Here is a 20,642-nt window from a genome sequence, read left to right as displayed (position 1 = left end):
TGCATGCCGACGCACTGGCCGTACTACCCAGAGCTACGGGAGAAGCTGGAGAGGCATAGCTTTCTCCCCACCAAATTATGCTAATAAAGTAATGATTAAAAAAACACAGCTTGATCAAGGGCCCAGCCTGAGGATAGTGGCGGGAAATATTGGCCCGACCCGGCCCGTGGGTCTGTGTGTTGTTTTTCCGACAATGGCAGCTGCAGACAGACTGTTACGTCCCGGTGTTGGAATCCTCTACAGGGAAATACAGTCACACTTTACAGCACTTAACATAAACTATCAGCATTTTAACCATTGTGTTTAATCCAACTACTAGCTAACGGTAACGTAGCATCCCGTGCTGCGATGCTTCTGGGAAAAAAAAAAAAAAGTCAGGCACCGAAATTTTTGTTCTTATTCGTTCTCGTTACTACCGTTTACGTCGGAACCGGTGCCCTATTGGCACCGCGTTTCGGTGTACCCAACCCTAGTCCTGACCAATGTAAGATCAGGAGATGGATGCGCCATGCGCAATTTAGCACACATCAGCCCACAAACAAACTCACCAAGGTCTTGTGTAAGAATTGAGATGGATGTTGTGTGTTAAGCTATAATTTGGTGAACATACTGAGCTCTCCGAGAAAGAGAAGTTGACTATGCTGCAGGAGTGGTTTGAAAGGTTTCTTTTAATTGCTTTGATGCTTTTTGGAATCCATTGCAACTTACATGGTTAATCAAGCTGACCTCAGCTGCCATGCTCTGTCAAGGTTGAAAAGCCTACAGGGTGTGAGTATCTGAAAAAGGTCAGATTTGGGGTGGAGCATCACAAAAACCCCACACTCTTTCCTTTGTTTTTCCTTCATTATTTTTCATTAAAACAGTATCCTTCCATGGCTTGTCCTCAGCATTTTGTTTATATTTCCATTTCCTCAGGGAGTGAAGCCAGCCAGCTACAACAAGGTCATGGATCCTGAAATCAAGGAGATTATTGGGGAGTGTATCTGCCAAAAGAAAGAGGAGCGGTGAGTGACTGTGCCCATTATTGTCCAGTGTCCAGCCAATAGGGCCCACAAGGTGCCCTCTCATCTTTCATGCCTCGTCTCACCTCCCCCCCTTCACTGCTGTGGTGCTGACAGTTGGGCTCTCAGCAGCACTACAGTCTCCCACCATATCTGCCGGGTGTCTTTCAATTTCTGTTACATAATGAGTTTGTGTACAGAGGGGAAAATAACCCTTATAAGCTTCCAGTGGCTTTTTATTGAAGCATAATTGGGTTCAGTGAGTGACTTCAGTGGCTCTGTCTCTTCTCCAAAGGTAATCCATGTCCATGTATGATGTAATTACTGTGCCAATATGTCCTTACACTATCAACACACCAGAATTATTGTACCACAGCTAACCATATTGATGCCAACGCTATCTGCAAACACTATACATTACAGATGCGTGGCACCAGTGTGTGTAATTTTTGTGCCTGAGTCTTGAGCTCTGGTGTTCCTTCTCCCAGGTACACCATCAAGGACCTGTTGAACCATGCTTTCTTTGCGGAGGACACAGGTGTAAGGGTGGAGCTAGCTGAGGAGGATGATGGGAAAAAGGACTCAATAGCCCTGAAACTGTGGGTGGAGGACCACAAGAAGTTAAAAGGGAAGTACAAGGAGAGTGGAGCCATCGAGTTCACGTTTGACCTGGAAAAGGAGGTCCCTGAGGTTGTGGCACAAGAGATGGTGAGTGGATAATTAAAGGTATAGTCAGAAGAACTTATTCATACATGGAAAATATTTGGAGATAAATCTGGATTTGGAATCCTTATGTATTTCTTTGTTTTACATTGTGATGTCTTCCTTTTAAAAATATGGCATCTAGACAATTCAAAGTCATTTTGTTTTAAGCCATCCTAGTTATGCAGTTTGTCATGATTTGCATGTCTTTCTGGCTTAGCGTGTCCTAGCTGCTGGCGTTTCATATATCTCATCATTGGGGAATGGACACAAATGCAGATTGCTAGTGATTGCTTGATTCTCCAGGAATACAGTGATTGCGGTTTTGTTTGTTTCCTTTTGTTTACATTGTTTTCTCAAGTGAACACTATCAGATAAGGCACCCACAGGCCCTGCAATAAAAACATGGCCCAGAAAAACTGAAGATTTGTGGGAGAAATGATAATACCAACCTCAAGTCTTTATGTCTCTCATCTAATATTCTGGAGCACCATGAAATTATTTATTGGGTTATTGGATTAAGACAGATTGAGTTACCACAGCTCAACTTCAGATGGGAAATATAAACATAGTCATTGTCAGGCTTTGTTCTTTAACAGCATTAAAGCATTTAACAGGATTCAAACTTGCTTTGAAACAGATTTATGTTAGGCCAGTCTACTGCATGAAGACTGAGAATCCTCTGCAATGTGTTATTAGATATTGCACAAAGAATCTTACAGGACGTGCTTGACGTGTGAATAAAGGAGTCAGTGAAAGAAAGAAGTTTTTGTGAGTTGTGTCAGCTGCTTTCCTGGCCTTCTCTTTTTCTGCCTCTTGTTTTAACCAACTTCTTCCTTTTCATTTTCTCTCTCTCTCTCTCTCTCTCTCTCTCTCTCTCCGTCTCCCTCCCTCACATCTCTACCCTTATTTCTTATCTGCTCTCTCTCCCTCCATTTATCTGTGCTGTTTTGGCCTTGACCAGGCTGTCAAGCTGGGAAAGAAAGGCCTCTCTGTAACAATCACCTTGGGCATAAGAGCAGACATGTGGACCAACAGCACAATGAGATTGTATGGCCAGCATGTTCCCATGCTTTATGTTGTGTTCTCCCTTTTTGGTTTTGAGACAACTGGATTGTTTTTGCATGTATAACATGTGTTCTATGTATTGTCTTCATCTTTATTTGCAGATGTAACAGTTCAGACGGTTCTGTTGTGAACAGTGAACCAAGCTGCTGACAAAAGCAATAGGTCCCCACTGCTCTGATCTCCTTGAAATAGATTTCCTATTCTTTTTCTTTCTTGTGCTTTCTCTCTCCCTCACACAATGTGATCTCTCTTCTGTCACATGCTCTATGCTAAAATATCCTGGAAGTCATGCCTTTTCCCTTTTCTTTGTCAGGTGGAGTCTGGCTTCTTCCATGAGAGTGATGCTAAGACTGTGGGAAAGTCGATCAGGGACCGTGTGACACTGATAAAATGGAGAAGAGAGAGAACAGTGTCTGCTGCGGTTCCAGTGGAACAAGGTGAAGGGGGACACAGGGTCCAGATGACAACATCTCAGGGCATCCCTGCTGGAGTTGCACATGTAGGACAGCCTTTGCTGGAACCAGAAGAGCCAGAGGCAGACCAGCACAACAGGCTGTGTCCAGCCAGTGCCACCTCAGTGACATGTAAAAAAATTCTATTCTCCTCTACTCAAAAATAAATGAGCTTAATTTCTGACGTTTTTTATAAGTGCAAGATTTCTGTGTCTCTGCAGCAGACGGCACACTTGATAGTGGCATGGGCTCCACTGTGTACTCAGAATCCACCAGCAGCCAGCAGAGTGTCCTCTACCAGTCCCTGCTGGAGCCTATTACTATGGCAACACAGCAGGTCTGTATCAGGAGCATACACACCCAGGTGGACCATGTACATTCAGATTTATTAAAATACAAACACTCTTTGAAAGCAGCCATGGCTCACGTGGCCTTGGAACTGGGCACAGACACTGTATCCGCACACTTAAAAACAATGTTCATCTGCACAGTCAACACATTTCTGGACATTTGCACATCAGTCTTCGTTAACCCAGTCATGCACAGCAAGTTTGTTCGTCCTCATCTCATAGTTTTTTTGTTTTTTTTTTGTTACAAGCTATTCATTTTGAGTAACATGTCTTTTGCTTTTGGGTTGCTCCTCGATCAGTGCCACAGCAGAAGCCCTTTTCTGACAGATCGACCTCACTCCTGTGAAAAGGGTGAAGTATGGGGGGCAACACTGAGCCCAGAGCTCAGGACTCGATTGGGAGCTGCAACCCGGAGAGGAAGTGCCCCTGTTATTGACACTCACAGGGCAAACCACATTGCTCAACTCCATGCCCTCATTCAGTCGCGGAGATCAATCAGTCCCACCCCCACAGTACCAGAGAAACAGTTAGAACTCAGCCCCCCTGAGATTCACTCAGAGGCTAAGGATGGGTTCTCTTCCCAGGGTGCTCTACCAGTACTGCAGGCCTTCCCTGTCTCTTCACCCTCTGAGTACCGCCGCTGTAGTGACACCAGCATCAGACTGTTATCCGAGTCCACCAGTGAGAACTTAACACTTCCTGTGCCAAGTGTACGCAGACACTCTGACCTTAGTAGTCTTCTGAGTCTGACCTCTTGTCATAACCACCATTTTGCAATGCATAAAGGCCACATGTGCCAGGCCTGCATCTCTTTGCTTCTTCTAAGGTCACGAGAAGGGACCCACTGCCGTCCTTCTGTTGCCATGCCAACACACCACTGTCCATGTGACTTGAGACAAAACCTGTCCTCTGGTGGAGCAATGACCACTCCTAGTTATGGACGGCTGAAAGGTTTGAGTGATTGTTCCAATTTCTCACTGCTACAGCAGTCCCTGTTTAATATAATCAGCCGCAAAGCAGACCCTTGTCACACCATACCCTCCCAAGCCTCCCTGCTGCACTCCTCAGCTGCCCACAGGCCTGTCCGCAGTGATGGAGACGGAAGCCTGAAGAGTAATCTCCTGAGTGGCCGTATGGTTGGAGACCGAGAACTTCTTCAGGACTGCAATGATAAATTCTGTGCCAGAGAGCAGCAAGTTACCAGGGCTGTGGGAGTGGTAGGTCACATTAGCAGACAAGTCGCTTTGGTTTCCCATGTGGGGCCAACTCCTGCTTAACTGATTTCTCCCAGCCTGTCCGAGGTACAGCATTATTCAGCCTGGAGCTGGTCTGATCTCCTGTCTGCTGTCTGAGTCTTGCTACCTGTATAGGCTTAAAGAGCTGAAAATCATAAGCTTGCTACTGTTGGAGGACAATGGCACAATCTCTAATAGACTATGTTTCCTTGCTGATTAACCTTAACCAATCCCTTCTAAAACTGACCTAGATGTTCCTTTCTGCTTTACTGGCCCAATGCTACAGCTGTCTTGCTTTAGCTTGCCTTGGATAGATGGCCTCTGATTGAAGGAGATGGGGCAGCTGTCTGATCTCTCTCCTCTCGGTCTCTCCTACCATTTCTCTCTTGTGTCCTTATTTTAGCACACACCTGTCACTGCCTGCTCATTGTTGAAACAGATGTTTCATTAACTTATTTTTATATGTCATTCTCTCATACTTGCATCCGGTAATGTAATTGGCACAATTATTAGCTTTTCTGTGATTTTATCCTTGACCGGTAAAATTCAGTCCCGCGAGGGTCTAATTTGAATTTCTCTCCTTTGTTTTCTTAGGCCAGTTCCGCAGGTCACCCGAATCAAACATCTGTACAGGGCCTGCCTTCATCCAGCACAGCAGTGCACACACCACTGCAGTGCCTCCAGCCTGGACACAGTTACCCTGCTGCTCCATATGCTGGCCAGCACAGTGCTGCAACACCAGCTCCAGCTAGTCTATGTTCAGTCAACGTCCAGCATACAGTCAGTGCTGCTGGCTACACACCTCCAAGTGTGCAACAGACCCAAGCTGCAGCAAATATTTTAGCATCAGCTGTGCCACAACTTGTTGCGCAGAGCTACCAAACACCATGCCACCAACAGCAACAGGCAACAGCAGCAAGCTCTTTGACTTTTCCTTTGAAAGTCCAACAAACTTGTCAGAACTGTGTGTCTCAACAACAGGCTCACTCTGCATCAGGATACCCTACTCCAGTTCAGCAACAGACTGCTGCAGCAGCGACCGCTCTGCCAGCACAGCAGCCAGCACAAAGCTACCCTCTTGCATCTTTAGCCCCAACTATGGCAGCCATTGCCCAGTGTCCTGATACTACACAAGCTCCCAGCGCACTGCAACACGTCAAACTGCCAAGTCAGCAGCCTGGTCAGAGCTCCTCGACACCAGCACTTTACAGCCAACAGATAAACATTCAGCAAGAGCACCAACTAAATACTCAGTCCAATATACAACTAACACAACATGCTGAGCAGGCTCATATTCAGCCTCAACTCCAGCATAGCCAAGAAACTCTGCATACCATACACCAACAAATGGCACAACAGCCTACCCAGCTTTCTCAAAGTATTCAGTCTCCTGGTCAGCAACAAGTACACACCCTAACTCTACAGAAGCACAGTCAGAAAGCCATGCAGACTGCAGTTCCACAACAGAGCCAGGATGTATCCCAGTCTACAGTCCAACAGGCTCATATTCCAGCTTCTCAACTTCATCCAACAGCACTCCCAGTTGTGCAGGTTGCAGCCACACACCAGAGTTACCCTGCTGCTGGTCTACCTGATGCTGCCTCTCAACACTATGCACATTCTGCCCTCAATGCACTGCAGCAACAGACGGCATCAGCTCAGAACCACTACCTGTCTGCACAGTCTACTGCTGCTCCCCAGACTTACGGAGGACAACAGGTGAGGGATGATAATCACTACAATATATTGTAGCAAGGTGGCATACATATTGCCCCAGTTTCAAATTTGTTTTCCCTCCTCTGACCTCACCCTGTTTTAATTTTTCATCAGTTTCAACCCCATCTTTGCAACGCTGCTTTCCTGAACCAGGTAGAATGCCTTTGTCTGAACACAATTTGTCACAGTGGGAGGGACAGAAAATAATGCACTTGAACAAGTAAACATTATAATTTATGACAATGCTATTATTGCTTTTAGGCCAGTCATATTATGTAGCCTGGTTTTGATTTGGTGCAGCTAAATTGGTAGCAGCTGTGTTGGTGGACAGTAGGTGAATAAAAAAAATAAAAAGCCCAACAGGAGTTTCCTTGGACAACAGCCAACAAAGAGATGAAGGAAAACAGTAATGAAAACAATAACAGTGGTTTTAGCTGCTGCATCTGCCAGCCCTCCCAGGCTTGTTCTGTGTCTCCTCTGGGATAAACACAGTGCTCAAGTATGTGCAGCAGATTCAGACTCATTCCAGGCTTAGGGACAGGATGGAAAATGTCAGCTATTCTGATCTGGGTCAATAGCAGGAAATGCAGATTTCCAAACTGAGAGATGAAACCGGAATCCCTGCCATTATTGAACTTCCTCCTCTTTTTCTCCCTCCTCTTTTTGTTCTTCTGTAGAATATTCTTGCTGGTCATAGCATATCACAGCTTGTACAAGATGGACAGAGCCATGGGCAAAATCTCAGCCAGTCAGCTTCAAGTGCACCAGCCCAGGCACTGCCTCCTCAACAGTCAATGGCTCAGGCTACTGTCCAGCAACAACTCCAACCTCTGCAGATTTCAAACTCTCTACCACCAACACATCCATCCCAGGTATTGTCTGTTCAGCAGTTATTTCTACCTTGGATTATACAGAACAATAATAATAGACTTAACGCATAATAATCTTGAAGCCTCATGTTTGTTCTCTAGATTATTTGATTTTCCTCTGTTTTTATCCTTTTTCCTTTTCCCTTCAGTTTCCTTCACAGTATCCCACAATCCAGGTGATGACAGCTGTGACTGCCTGTGAATCCTCTTACCCTCATTCCTGCACTGCCCCTCACCCTTCAACCTCCTCTTCTTTTAATCACATCTTCCTTTCTCCTGGACAGACTCTCCCTGTGACCCCCTCTGTCTCCCCCCTTTCTCCTCTGCACATTGAAAATGTGTTAGTTTCACCCACTCCAGTGTCCCTCATACCTTCCCCCTCACCAATGCTGGGTAGGGTGGGACCCACATCCCCACAGCACCAGCCCACCGCTGTTCTGCAGCAGAGTGTTAGATCTGAATCTTCTCATTCACAACCTGCATTTATATCCGCACCAATCACCCAGCCCATACACACATACCCACATGCCACGTGCCAGAACACACACCCTCCCACAAATGGCAGCAATCAGCCTCTGATGCAGGTAATTATGATTGCTGCAATGGAGTGCAGATGTTTACAAAGAGGGTGTGAACTGGAACCTTTGATTGTGATAATCTCTGTCGGATTGTTGCTGTTATTCTGCGGCTGATAAATCAGATAAAGTAATGCAGATTAGAGCTGGACGATATGGAAAAAATCTAATATCACAATATTTTTGACCAAATACATAGATGTCGATATTGCGGCAATATTGTAGGGTTTACTATTGCTGTGTTCACAAAATATTTAAACAGTGAGAGTTTTGATAAATAATAATCAATAATGTGGATACAATGACCAAGTGGGTAAAGGAAAATAATCAAACAGCTAGTAAGGTAAGTTCAGAAAATGTCATCACTTTACTGTAATGCAGCCTTTAAAACCAGGAAAAGACAACACTTGTGTAATATTACGATACCAAACATTTAAGACGTTATCTAGACTCAAATATAGATGTCGATATTATACCCATATGTTGCCCAGCCCTAGTGCAAATGGAAAAATGACTTAAGTCTTTGCTAATAACTGTTGTTATTCATACTGTACTTCATAGATGGAGATCCTGTTAAATATTTTTGAGGAATTATTCTCAAGAAGACAGCCAAATGTTTGAATATCTCAAAATGTCTGCAAAGGACTCAGAGTTTTCCAGAATAACCTCATCATGTATAATACAAATGTGTTATCTGGTTTGTCTTTTACAGCAGGTTCAGCAGGCCCAGATCAGCAATCCTGAGCTTGTCCCCTCTGCTCAGCCAGTCCAGCCCGCTCAGCTCACCCACCCTGCAGTCTTCTCCTCACCTTTGCTGAATGGGTCAGACCCGTGCACAGTCACTACTGCAGCCCAGCTGGACAACAATAATCCATGCCAGCTGGCCCTGCAGGCCCAGAGTCAGGTTCAGAGCCAGATTCCTGTGCTTCAGCCCTCTGACTTTCAGAGAGCGTCATCTGGGTCTGCTAGTTCCAGTCTGACTCAGCAGAAACAGCTCAGTAGTCTCACTGGAGCTGTAGGTCAGGGTCCAACAGAGACCAACGCTGAGGTATGGGCATATGATTTCCACATTTTGTTAGTTCTCATTTCTTCCTCTGCCCACCTTGCTTTGCAAATATATACCAGTGCACTCACATGTTGTATCACTGTACTTCCTCTCTAGTCACTGTCAGGAACGTAATCTAAATTACCCAATACATGTTCATCTCTTTTATTCCTTCTCTCTGCTTGTTTGTTTCTTTATTTGTTCTTTCTGTAGGATCAAGCTGCAGAGAGACACACTGAAGGACATAGCTATGACAGGTACTAGCTTCTTTCCCCTCAACCATGTTTGCAGGTGATCTCAGCCAGCTCTCAGGTTCTGTCAAATGGACATTAATCCCTAGTTAGCCTTCTGCCTGATAAGCAGTGACATGAATGTTGACACAATGCAGTTGGTCTTACGACTTAAAGAATTAGAGGCTCTATACTCAGGAAAGTGCCATGTTGAAAGGATGCCGAGTAGAACATGCATTGGTTGGCTACATTGTTTTTTTTTGTTGCAAACAAAAAGTAATTAAACACAAAGCTTAACACTATCAAAAGCATTGCCTTTGCCCATTTGTTTACACTCCCCGAGGCAAAGGAGGCAACCTTGTTTGCCTTTTAGAAAATAATGATGGAACAACTCCTAAGTAGCTAGCTGTTCCTCCTAAAGTAAAACCGGTCCCATTTCTTATACTGTATTACTTGTTGTGTAATGTAGACCTAGTTGACAGCCGTCTATTTTTCTGGCATTACTTTGACAAAAGGACAGCTCTCCAGCTATACACAAATGTCTGTAAAACCAGAGTGCACTTTGATGAACACTCATGGCATCTATCGATCTGTCATATCATTGTGACCAGCAGCTTTACATTTCAGAAAGTTCAGTTGTTCTTTCATAATGGATAGAAGATAGCTAATCCCCCACAAATCTATATCCCCTTCAAGCTCATGTGGAGTTTAGCGTCTCCCATGGTTGATATATCAGGCTTTTGCCAAATCCTGCAGGCATTCCAGAGCAACGATAAAACTTAGCAAAACCTTTTCACTAAACTCCATATTGAGGCAGGGAGGTAAAGACCCATTAGCCTTTTTCCATTTCCACTACAAGATTTATCAATTACACCCAGAAGATTGTGTGACACACACTTCCTTTTTTATTAATCACACACCTTTTATATACTGTTATTCATATATATATATATATATATATATACACATACATACATACTACTTTTGTCAATCCATGATCTTTATTTGGGCTACAATTTTGAACATGTTTGACTTTGTAATATTGAAACTAATAGCCTACTTCAACGTAGAGCTGTGTGCTCAGTATTAATGTATTCATGAATAAAGCAATACAAGCTTACACTGATGTACTTGCCTATCCTCACCAAAACCAGTCTCAACTCTGATGCCACGTCAGGAAAGGAGATGAGTGATGGTTACGAGGGGACATATGGAGGTAAAGGCGAAGGGAAAATCCGCAAACACCACCGCAGGTCCACACGCACTCGTTCTCGGCAAGAGAAGACTAGCAGGCCAAAGCTCAGCATGCTCAATGTGGGTAACCAAAATATATTCCAACAAGGAAAACATTTCTTTAAACCAATGTTCAATAATAATGTAATAGCAGACAATTAATTTATTGTGTCTGCTCTTGTTGCAGGTGTGTAACACTGGCGATAAGATGGTAGAATGTCAGTTGGAAACTCATAACCACAAAATGGTTACTTTCAAGTTTGACCTGGATGGAGATGCACCGGAAGAGATTGCTACATACATGGTAAGTACAAGACAAAGTCACTGCCCCTTCAATTGATGCAAAGGTATTTGTAGCGTGTGGTAAGCTGCCTGAGATGCTTTATTGTGGCTCAGAACTCTGAAACTCCCTGTATTGCTTTTCTGAGCTGCAATGCAGCAAAAATGTTTGTCTGTCTCTCTCTCCTGCTATTTCTCTCCTCCAATCCCAACTAATTCATATTTATAGATAGATAAATATTTATGGCTCCACCAACTTACCATGTATAATATAGGTTGTCCAAGGCAAACACCTACTTTTTATTTTTTACTTACTTCAGTTAACCAATATATTTAATTAACTTTTATGATGTGAAATGCTTAGACACATAAATACTTAATAAACTTATTATATTATGCAAAAGTAGTCCATGGATTTTCTTCGGCCTCAAATTGAATAGAGAATGTATCTGGAATTTTGTTTACTCTTAAAATGTTTTTCCCCTCCTAAAAATGCTAATACTTCTGTTGTCCCTGGCACAGTATTGTTTTAAACATTGCTTGTTAAGCTTAAACCTGTAATGTCCTGTTACCTTTTTCTCCATTGTGCCCTTCAGGTGCAGAATGATTTCATTCTGCCTTTAGAAAAAGAAGTGTTTATCGAGCAACTGAAGGACATTGTGGACAAGGCTGAGGACTTGCTGAGTGAAGACGCCGAAAGTGAGAGGAACTCTGCCGAAGGAGGCAGTCCCAAACAATGTGAGGGAGCTGGCGCTCTGGGAACAGAGGTGAGAAAGTAACTGTTGACAGTTAATAGTTGCGATGGCACAATCTGTCTACCGTACTCTCAAGATGATTTTGCATGCAACGCTGCCAAAAATACTATTCTTGCTGATGTGATATTTTGATCTGAATTGATCTTTAACTGAATTTGTTCCTGATGTTCAGCTCTTTGGCTGATTGAGGACATATTTAAATGCCTATTAAATCGATACACCTGCATCAAATCTGTGTAGTAATTCTTGCTTTTCTTTAGGGATTGAAGGCTTTCGCACCCAGCACACCACAGCTGGTGTACCAGCAAAATGGTAAGACTCTGAGCCACCTGGATCTTGTAGATTCACTCAAGAAAATTCACTCACACTTTTCAGTTCCAGTTAAACTTAGCTGCCTCCCTGTACATCTGTATTCTTATGAGGCCTGTGGTGATGTGACAATGGATGATTTTATGAATTACTTTGAAATCTGTTTGTATTCTCCCATGCTTTTGTTTTTTTGATTCCAAAGTGTTCATTACCTTTTAGCTATTCTACTGAATTGATTTTATAGTATATGTGCATTTATGATCTTTTTCTTTCTCTCTGTCCTTGAAAGTCCTCCACACTGGCAAACGCTGGTTTATCATCTGCCCTGTCGCTGAGACGCCTGTGTTAGATAAAGAAAAGACTACATCTCACACCTCTACAGCCCAGGGTATGCACACTCAGTAATACAAAGTATCATTAATGCTTCCTTGATGTCTTGAGATTCACTACTTACTAAACGGAATTCTTTAATATGAGCAGCAGCTTTCTCTGCCAGGAGTATATTTTCTATAGGACTGAAACTGAATCGTTTGTGTCTTGCTGCTGTTGATAGTGAAGACGCTGTGCATGCATCAGAGTGTGCTTCTTTGTGGTTCATCCGTTGGGGTCAGTTATATAAGAGCGCTTCTTCAGTGGTTCTAGGCAGAAATGAAGGGCAGGATCTAACTCCAGCTGACAGAGCCTGGTGGGGGAAGACAAGCTGTGATGTTGATAACACACTGGCAACCGCAGAACCCAGCCTCTCTTCTTTATGGCCTTGGCCGTTTAACTCCAAATCTGTTCTACTCCCAATTAACGCTAATCTTTTTATTTCTCCAGAATCTGAAAAGTCTGCCTCATCCTCAGTCAGGCCCAACAGCAACACGACTGCAGTGACTCCCCCAGTCACATCTTTATCCTCCCAAAGCCCATCCTCCTCCTCTCTGCTCCCTGCAGCTCAGACCTCATTGCAACCTCAAGACCAAAACATTGAAAAAACACGGATCCAGCAGCCTCAGCCCTGTATAAATAAACATCCCCTTGCTGCTGTTGGTGCCAGCCATCACAACTCCCTTCCTGTGGAAGAGCCTTGCATCTCTGCTGTCTCTATGGTAAAGGACATTCCATGCTGCGCTATTGTGCCACCTGTCTCTCTGAATGTGAATGCTATTGATAAAGAAGCAGTTAGTGGTTTGACCTCTTCTCAAACTAATCAGCCCAACCAGAAGGCCAGTCCTACTGGAGAACTACCCCCTCAGCTGACCTCCCATCAGTCTGTGGTCCTGCAGCAACCTTATGCCACGCCCATGCAGCCTGGGACAGTCACCTCCCAGCCCCAGAGTCCAGGACATCAGAACTCCCAGTCCACAAGCCAACCGCAGCCAGTAAGTGGGGGGCCAGGAGAGTCGGACAGTGAGGGACCACGCAGAGTGGAGTTTGCAGACCGCACCATCAAGACATTGGATGAGAAGCTGAGAAACCTGTTGTACCAGGAGCATGCTCCCTCCCAGGCCTCTAGCACTGCATCTGACCCCCAGGCCTCCAGTACAGAGGGAGTAAGCTCACCTCCAGTCTCAGAAGGCCAAAGCACAGAGGGAGCACTTACAAAGAAGAAGGGGGAGCAGCTGGTAAAATTGTGTGTGTGTGTGTGTGTGTGTGTGTGTGTGTGTGAGTGAGATCTGAGCATTCAAACATTGGTTAGGAGCTAATTAATGGCATCATCATTGAATCGTTTCCTTGCACTGTCATTGATTTGACTATTGGCTTGGCTGTAAAGAGCACTATGATTAGAAAGAGGGTTAGGGTAACAAAATGACTGCCGTCAGCACCATAATTCATCATGATCTCTTTCTCTGGCAGCTTCATTTTGTGTGCGTGTTTCTTTGTGTGCATGCTTCCAAAAACAAATCAGGGTCTGACTCATTCAGACAAAACTGAGGTCAGGAGAGGATAATGGCTAGCCTTACCACACTGATCTAGCGCATGTAGCGATTTACCACTCGCCACTATTCAAATGATTGCAACCTCCCACACACACACCCTTCTCTTTTTCTCTGTTAGCCTCAGATTCCTGAGAGCACAGATAGCGTGGGTGCACTAAGTGACTCTTCAGTGGCAGGTAGGTAACATTATCTATGTAATGTCCAAATCACAATATTACTGCATGATAAGAGAATCATTTGTTTTGAAACCTTCTTTCTCCTCCTTCAGCCACTAACAGGGTTTTGAACAGAAGAGATGTGACCACCAGCTCCAGTTCATATAGCTCCAAAAGCCGTTTTCAAGTAAGCTGCCACTTTCAAAACCCTTGAGGGCACATCTGCTCAATACAAATGTCTTTTTGACCAAATTAAATTATATTACAGGTCATGACTTATTCCAGTGTTTGTCCTGGGTCCAGTTTGTTGCTTAAAATTGCATTGGTTGATGATGTTTATGGACCCTGATTTTGTTATGAACAAGGGCTTCTCTTCCTTTCAGATCATCCCCACTCCACCAGATGCCATTTGTCGTTTAGAGAAAAACAAGACGACTGGCAGTTCCCCAGCACCCTCTAGTGGTTCTGGAGGGTCTCACAGCCAGACCCAGGGCCCAGGCAGGAATGAGGACTGTGTGGCCAAGGGCAGATCTGTGACAGCTGCAGCCTATCATGAGAATGCAGGAACATCCAAACTCCACAGTAGTAACCGTTACTCTGCCCCACCAAACTTCTACCAAGCCACCCCCACTTCCAGCCCTGATGTCACCCCAGGCCATATTCCCCGGGCCCAGACGATTGATACGCCGACTCATCACAACTACCACCACTCCTCTCACCACTACTCTGACTCAGCAGATGAAGACAGCAACAGCATAGCCCTTCCTCCAGCCCACCCCGCTCCCCCAGCTCATGCCCTGTCTGAGCACAGTGGAAGCGACCTCATGAAGAGGGCAGTGGCCTTCCTGCGGCGCTCTGGTCGGAGCAAAAGTGAGCAGAGCTCTGATTCACCAAGCCGACCGCCCGCGGCAATGAATGGTCACGTTCCCTCACCTTCTGCAGGACATGCCCACTCATCCTACATCAGCAGTGACAATGACTCTGAGTTTGAGGATGCAGATATGAGGAAAGAACTGCAGAAGCTGAAAGAAAAGTAAAGTAACTTACACACATATGCATTCATCCACAGCTGCACAAATGTGTTGCATCGTCTGTATGTATGTGTAGGTAAGCTCCTCTGCATAGTCATCAGAAGTCTGTGCATGATTTAATTTACCATTATGGCATTTGGCAGAAAACAAGGTTGTGTTAACCGACAATAGTAATTGACAATAGACGTAATCATGTTTAATGGTCATGACTGCCTGGTTGTCAAGACATTTTGGCAAATGAGGCTTATCCTCTCCCAACATGATTGATTATTGAAGTATTACATTACCAAGGTATTAAAAATACGGGCGCTTCACCACTTTATTGAAAATGACTGATGACTAACTAATTAAGTATGACTTAAGGCTGCAAGTAGCAGCGTGAATCTGTGCTAGTATACGAAAAGTCCTAAAGTAATGGTATGAAAACAAATGTTAGTAACTTTTTACCAACAAGTAGACAGGCCATGCTAATCTAAGGATGTCCCTTGATGCAGGTTTTATGACTGCAAGATCCAATGACAGAGGCTTTAGTGGACTACACATAGAGAGTGTATTACGGAGGCAATGCTTAAAAAAAGAATGAAAAAAAGATGCCGAAATTGAATAGCAGCCAGTTAATTTCTGTCTGTTCTCTCCCTGTACCTTCTCACTAGACACATGAAGGAGATCTCTGAGCTGCAGGCGTTCCAGAGAAGTGAGATTGAGCATCTGTACACTGAGCTGGGCAAAACGCTGCCCCCCAATGTCAGCCTACTTCATGCTGCACCCCCAAGTGGTCGCAGACGCAGGGCCAGCAAACACAAGCTGAAGGCTGGAAAACTGCTCAATCCGATGGTGCAGCAGCTCAAAAACAATCTTAACACCTCCACAGAGAGGAAAGGTGTGTGGGTTTGGATGGTGTAGTGACAAGTGGTTTATGGGATGATTTGTGTGTATGGGAGAGCATTTTCAGACTGAAGCACACAAGTGAAAAACACAGGAATGGCGTCAGGTTCAGAAAACCGTAGGAGTGTGTGATTCGCAAGTGATTCACTCTGACTCACACTTTTTTCTTTCTTTTATTTTTTTAAATTTTTTGCTCCAAGGCGAGAGTGCTGCCAGTTCATCCAGCTCCCCGGCTAAAAGTTCAGTTCTGTCAGATGGCTCTGCCCACTCCAGTGGCAGCTCTAGCTCCAGCACTGAGCCCAGTGCCGCCCCAGAGCAGGTCCACACCCAGCAACCCTGTTCCTTAAAGGGCTCTTTCTCCTCAGACAACATCTACGCTGGGCTACACGGTGATGGAACAGCCAACCAAGCTGGCCCTGGCCAAGGTACACATTATAGGTTCATGTGCATGCTGATGTGTGTGGATGGGACATGCTATCTACAAAACAGCCACTAGGGCTAAGGTAAATGCTTAACAGTGTTAATGTTGTCCATTCTGTCCATGGACAACATTTTGCAAGTAGAAGGTTCAAGAGTCTCATCTCAAAGGATTACAGACACAAACACACCTCATAATGCGTGTAATACCACTTAAAATACTACATATATAACATTTTAGCCATATGGTAAACATAAACATTTGTAAATGTATGTATGAGATGGCTAGCATCTGTCTGATTGAGAAAAGGAGAAGTGGTACTTAGAGTATGTGCTATACATCAATATTGCGTCCTGGCATATACCATCTGTACCATTATGCAAGTAATAGGAATTTCGATTTGAAAATAAAAAAAAAGATAACCAATAATTGCTTGAAAGCTGGGGTTGGCACATTATCCAATAATTCAAGTGGTACACATTTTAAAGTTCACAATTTAAATTCACAAACTTGTACTTTGTTTATGTAACCTGGGAGAAATAAAGAACAGTGAGTTAATAGTCAGTTCATGCCAAGAACTTGATGTAAAAATGACATGTACATGGGTTCTAAAAAGTAAAATATAAAATAAAAAATCATGGAAAATGATTCTCAGTTAATCTACTATAATCCACAGTATAGAAGATAAGATATTGATAATAAATAATACTTAATAAATATGGCTCATTGTTTTTCAGCAGCCATTATATAACCAAATTATTAACCAAGCCACGTTTAAATCTACTACAAGTTAAGACAGACAAAAATAGTTAGACACAATAAATAGACACATGTTAAGGCTAAAAGGTTGGTCACTGTACTCTTGGCTATTGTAAAACCAAGAGCTGTCTACATTCTAACAGTCAGTAACACCTGTAACCACTAAAACATGGCTCTTTTATGTAGTTTGCTAACAGTATTTTGGAGTTAGCAATGGGATGGGATATCCTTTTTAGTGACCACAGTATCCCTCCCTCCTAGTTTTATCATTTGAATCTGTAGCAGTTTGCCATGTTTTTTAGTTTGAAAGGTTTTGATTTTGTTAAACTTACTGTAAGATAGAACCCAACAGCTTTATGCAGCTAATAATGTTGCACCTACGCCTCAGTCTATCTTTTTTGTGTAACTGGCTGATTTATTTCTTTGAGATGTTGTGGTTCAAATGTATTTTCTTTTTAATTTACTCAAATATTTTTTAACAGATTATTATTATTATTATTATTATTATTAGTTGATCATTTTGATGCAACGTAATGAAGTTTTTTTGTTTTTTTCGGTACAATTTTATTTACTACATTTTAATCTTATGTTGTAGTGTATTTTCTGATTTTATGCTATGACAAAAGCACATTTAGAGACAGGTGCAAATTACTACAAGCTGTAAATCTGACCCCATTAAACAAGCAATATTAAATTAATAGACAAACAAACCAATAATATCAGGGTCAAAACCCAAGCATACAACCACAATACCCTTACCCGGTAGTTCCTGAGCTCCCCTAATAACGCTCTATTATCAGTTGTATATTGGCTGAAATTTCTCATTAATTACCAGATATTACACTGTAGTGGGGTCCTGTAATCGTGCACTCCTTTGCTGGTGCTTTTGATGGTGGGGGTTTCTCATCCCAGTCTCTGTACACTTTTACAAAGTGTCTCTCTTGTTTCTTCTCTTCTTCCCTCTTATATTCATTTTTACAGGCTGGACGGTTTACCACCAAACGTCAGAGAGAGTCACCTATAAATCTAGTAGCAAACCACGCACTAGATTCCTCAGTGGACCTGTGTCTCTGTCCATCTGTTTGTATTTGTTCTTTAATATTTCCCCTCACTCATTTCCATCTTCTGTTCATTTAACCTGCCTCTCTCTTCTATCAACCAATTTTTTCTGTAATATAGTGGATCTTCTATTTCACCCTCCTCACAGGCCTATTCACCTGAAATACATCACCCATTTTCTACCCCTACCCCTCGCCCCCCTCCCTCAACGACCTCAAAGCATGTGGTCTGTATGATATATTTTTTCTGGCCGCCAGAGAATATCCAGGACATGCACAAATTCAACTGAATCTAGCTAACATAGGCACACGTCACCAGAATCAAGGGCTTGTGCAGCCAGGAAATGTTTCTTTTTCATCTTCAAGCAATCAATGAAGCAGGTCACATTTCTGTGTAGCCTGTGTTTTGGCCTATGACTTTTAGAGTTTAGATTCTCTGCCCGAGCCGATATTTTCCGCTGCTATCCTCGGGCCGGGCCGGAAAGTCTCCTATATGATTCCAGGGCTTTGATTATGTTGCTGCCTTGATCTGTTACCCACACTATTCGGCTGAGGGAGCTAGGGTCGAGGTTTTTTTTTTACGTTTCTTCATTCGGATCCATTTGCGATCCATTCCATTTTGAATAAACAAACAGCGCAATTTACATGCTTCGTCCTTGTTGCATTACCGGTATTTATTAAGATAATTCTAAACAGATTTCTGTAGTTCAAACAACTCAGAATTGTAGTTGAGAACGTCAGTTATAACGACCCACGTATTAAAAAATTGTCGGGTTTAAATCGGGCTCAGGCTCATAATTACAGTTAATGTGTCGGGCCGGGCTCGGACACAACGTGCACAGGCTCAGGTAGGGTCGGGCTTCAGGTTATCAGCAACACTGTATTGATCTGCCAGATTTTTGAATGGGGGTCTGTGGGACGTTCAGGGTGACAATAGTTTATATCCACGACGTTCCACTTCCGAGATTGCTCTGTGCCACCGGATGTCACTCTTTTCAGCCGGATGTCTGTTACCTCCCGCTTTCTTTGTGTTGAAATTCTAAACTCCTGGCGATTTATGAGGACTAGGGTTAACTGCTCCTCAGATCTCTGCAGGGTAAATCCAGACAGCTAGCTAGACTATCTGTCCAATCTGAGTTTTCTGTTGCACGACTAAAACAACCTTTGAACGTACACATGTTCCACCAAAACAAGTTCCTTCCAGAGGCTATTTTGCAGCGGCACCGTGGCTCCATCCGCCGCTTAGCACCCCCCAAGACGAGTGTGATTGGTTTAAAGAAATGCCAATAAACCAGAGCACATTTTGCTCCTATCCCGGAATGCTGTGTGGACTAACCAGACCCTCCTGTGCAGCGCTGTGGAGGAAGGTCTGGCAATGCGAGACTAGGGTGACAAAGACGTTCACATAATTAAGTATACAAGCCAAGTCAGCCCTCTGAGCTAATGCATGCTGCTAACTTCTGTAGTCGAGGGTTATAAAATAGAAACCCGCTGCTAGGATGGCCAACAGACTTTTATTAACTGCCATATCTGCGCATAACACTGCTTCACATGACCGGATTTTGATTTATAAGTCCTCCAGGTGGGAAGCACTGTCTCTGGTGGTCAGAAAGCATGAAGTAGAACAAAAAGTAACTGGTTCTATAAATTCAGAATTACCCCAAAGAGTCTGGACACCATTCAGTTTCTTGGCATGAAGATTGAAAAGGAAAGATTGCCAGGGTGTGTATGCCTCTTATAGATCTGTGTGTGTGTGTGTGTGTGGCCTCCAATACCCAGGCTGCAAATGTTATAGGTATTTATCTGTACTCTGGCAATCATCTGCAATTTACAGAAGCACTGTTCCATTCATAACCATACAATTGTGGGTACAATGCCCTGTCCCACTCCTACAAATGCTTTTGTGCAATGCTTCTGGCTTAAAGAAAACCAGACCCCGCAATCACACTGGGGCTAGTTCTCTCCAAACATGGGCCTGAGATCAGATCTAGAACAAGACCGTGTGCCTATTTGCTTAAGTGTTTATGTACATGTGTAAGAGAGAATGCCAAAACCTTTATTTGTTGTGTGTTTCCATCCACTCTTTAATTTTGATTGTGTAACATCTCCCAAGTCAAGGCACTTTGCCCAAGTCAGTAAGCCTCTGTATACTAACACAGAGGAAAACCCAGCCCTTCCCTGATAGGCAGGGCTCTCTTTGTCCCTCATGTTTGGACGGAGAAGACGTGCATGGTGCAGGCGCCAGGCAGGGCACTGATGGAGGCTTGCTCCGCCATATGAAGGGCTGTATCATCAATATTACTCCTTTTTTTTTTCCTCTTTCCACCTCTCCTGAGTTACCTGCATGTTTCTGACAAGTGCTGACTCTGCTGAGTTTCAGCTAGTATCTGTGTGCTCTTTTAGTTTGAAGTTTTATTTATTTTGGTTTCACATTGTTTCACAGGCATTCTCACATCGACAAAAGGATCTCTTTTTAATCCAGGCTCCAGTCTTCCTTTCTTAACTAAACTAAAACTAAAATGATCTTGGTCTCTCCCTACTAACTAATGGACCATATCATGCATACTACATTTTACAAATCAGTAAACACAAATT

At 43.5% G+C, this 20,642-nt stretch overlaps 1 protein-coding gene across 6 annotated transcripts in view; it reads left to right on the top strand.

Moving 5' to 3' along the window:
- Positions 1–20,642, top strand: part of LOC116062213 (serine/threonine-protein kinase WNK2-like) — a 54,904-nt gene that overhangs the window by 30,327 nt on the left and 3,935 nt on the right. Inside the window, exons 6-28 of one of the 6 annotated variants that reach the window (XM_031316846.2) lie at positions 916–1,004; positions 1,490–1,709; positions 3,085–3,355; positions 3,448–3,560; positions 3,873–4,790; positions 5,403–6,527; positions 6,639–6,677; positions 7,202–7,396; positions 7,543–7,977; positions 8,681–9,016; positions 9,227–9,270; positions 10,398–10,557; positions 10,664–10,780; positions 11,352–11,522; positions 11,771–11,822; positions 12,109–12,207; positions 12,639–13,426; positions 13,860–13,917; positions 14,010–14,083; positions 14,280–14,929; positions 15,581–15,807; positions 16,013–16,237; positions 17,971–18,069. In XM_031316846.2, the coding sequence (XP_031172706.1) occupies positions 916–1,004; positions 1,490–1,709; positions 3,085–3,355; positions 3,448–3,560; positions 3,873–4,790; positions 5,403–6,527; positions 6,639–6,677; positions 7,202–7,396; positions 7,543–7,977; positions 8,681–9,016; positions 9,227–9,270; positions 10,398–10,557; positions 10,664–10,780; positions 11,352–11,522; positions 11,771–11,822; positions 12,109–12,207; positions 12,639–13,426; positions 13,860–13,917; positions 14,010–14,083; positions 14,280–14,929; positions 15,581–15,807; positions 16,013–16,237; positions 17,971–18,069 (6,505 nt within the window). Of the gene's footprint in view, positions 1–915; positions 1,005–1,489; positions 1,710–3,084; positions 3,356–3,444; positions 3,561–3,872; positions 4,791–5,402; positions 6,528–6,638; positions 6,678–7,201; positions 7,397–7,542; positions 7,978–8,680; positions 9,017–9,226; positions 9,271–10,397; positions 10,558–10,663; positions 10,781–11,351; positions 11,523–11,770; positions 11,823–12,108; positions 12,208–12,638; positions 13,427–13,859; positions 13,918–14,009; positions 14,084–14,279; positions 14,930–15,580; positions 15,808–16,012; positions 16,238–17,970; positions 18,070–20,642 lie in introns of all 6 variants that reach the window. The other 5 variants (XM_031316845.2, XM_031316847.2, XM_031316856.2 and 2 more) reach the window with 5 other exon arrangements.

The sequence above is a fragment of the Sander lucioperca genome, chromosome 12 (genome assembly GCF_008315115.2).
Source record: "Sander lucioperca isolate FBNREF2018 chromosome 12, SLUC_FBN_1.2, whole genome shotgun sequence".
In the NCBI taxonomy this organism is placed as follows: domain Eukaryota; kingdom Metazoa; phylum Chordata; class Actinopteri; order Perciformes; family Percidae; genus Sander; species Sander lucioperca.
The sequence above is the reverse complement of the archived record's forward strand: the minus strand, read 5'-3'. Positions and strand labels throughout refer to the sequence as shown.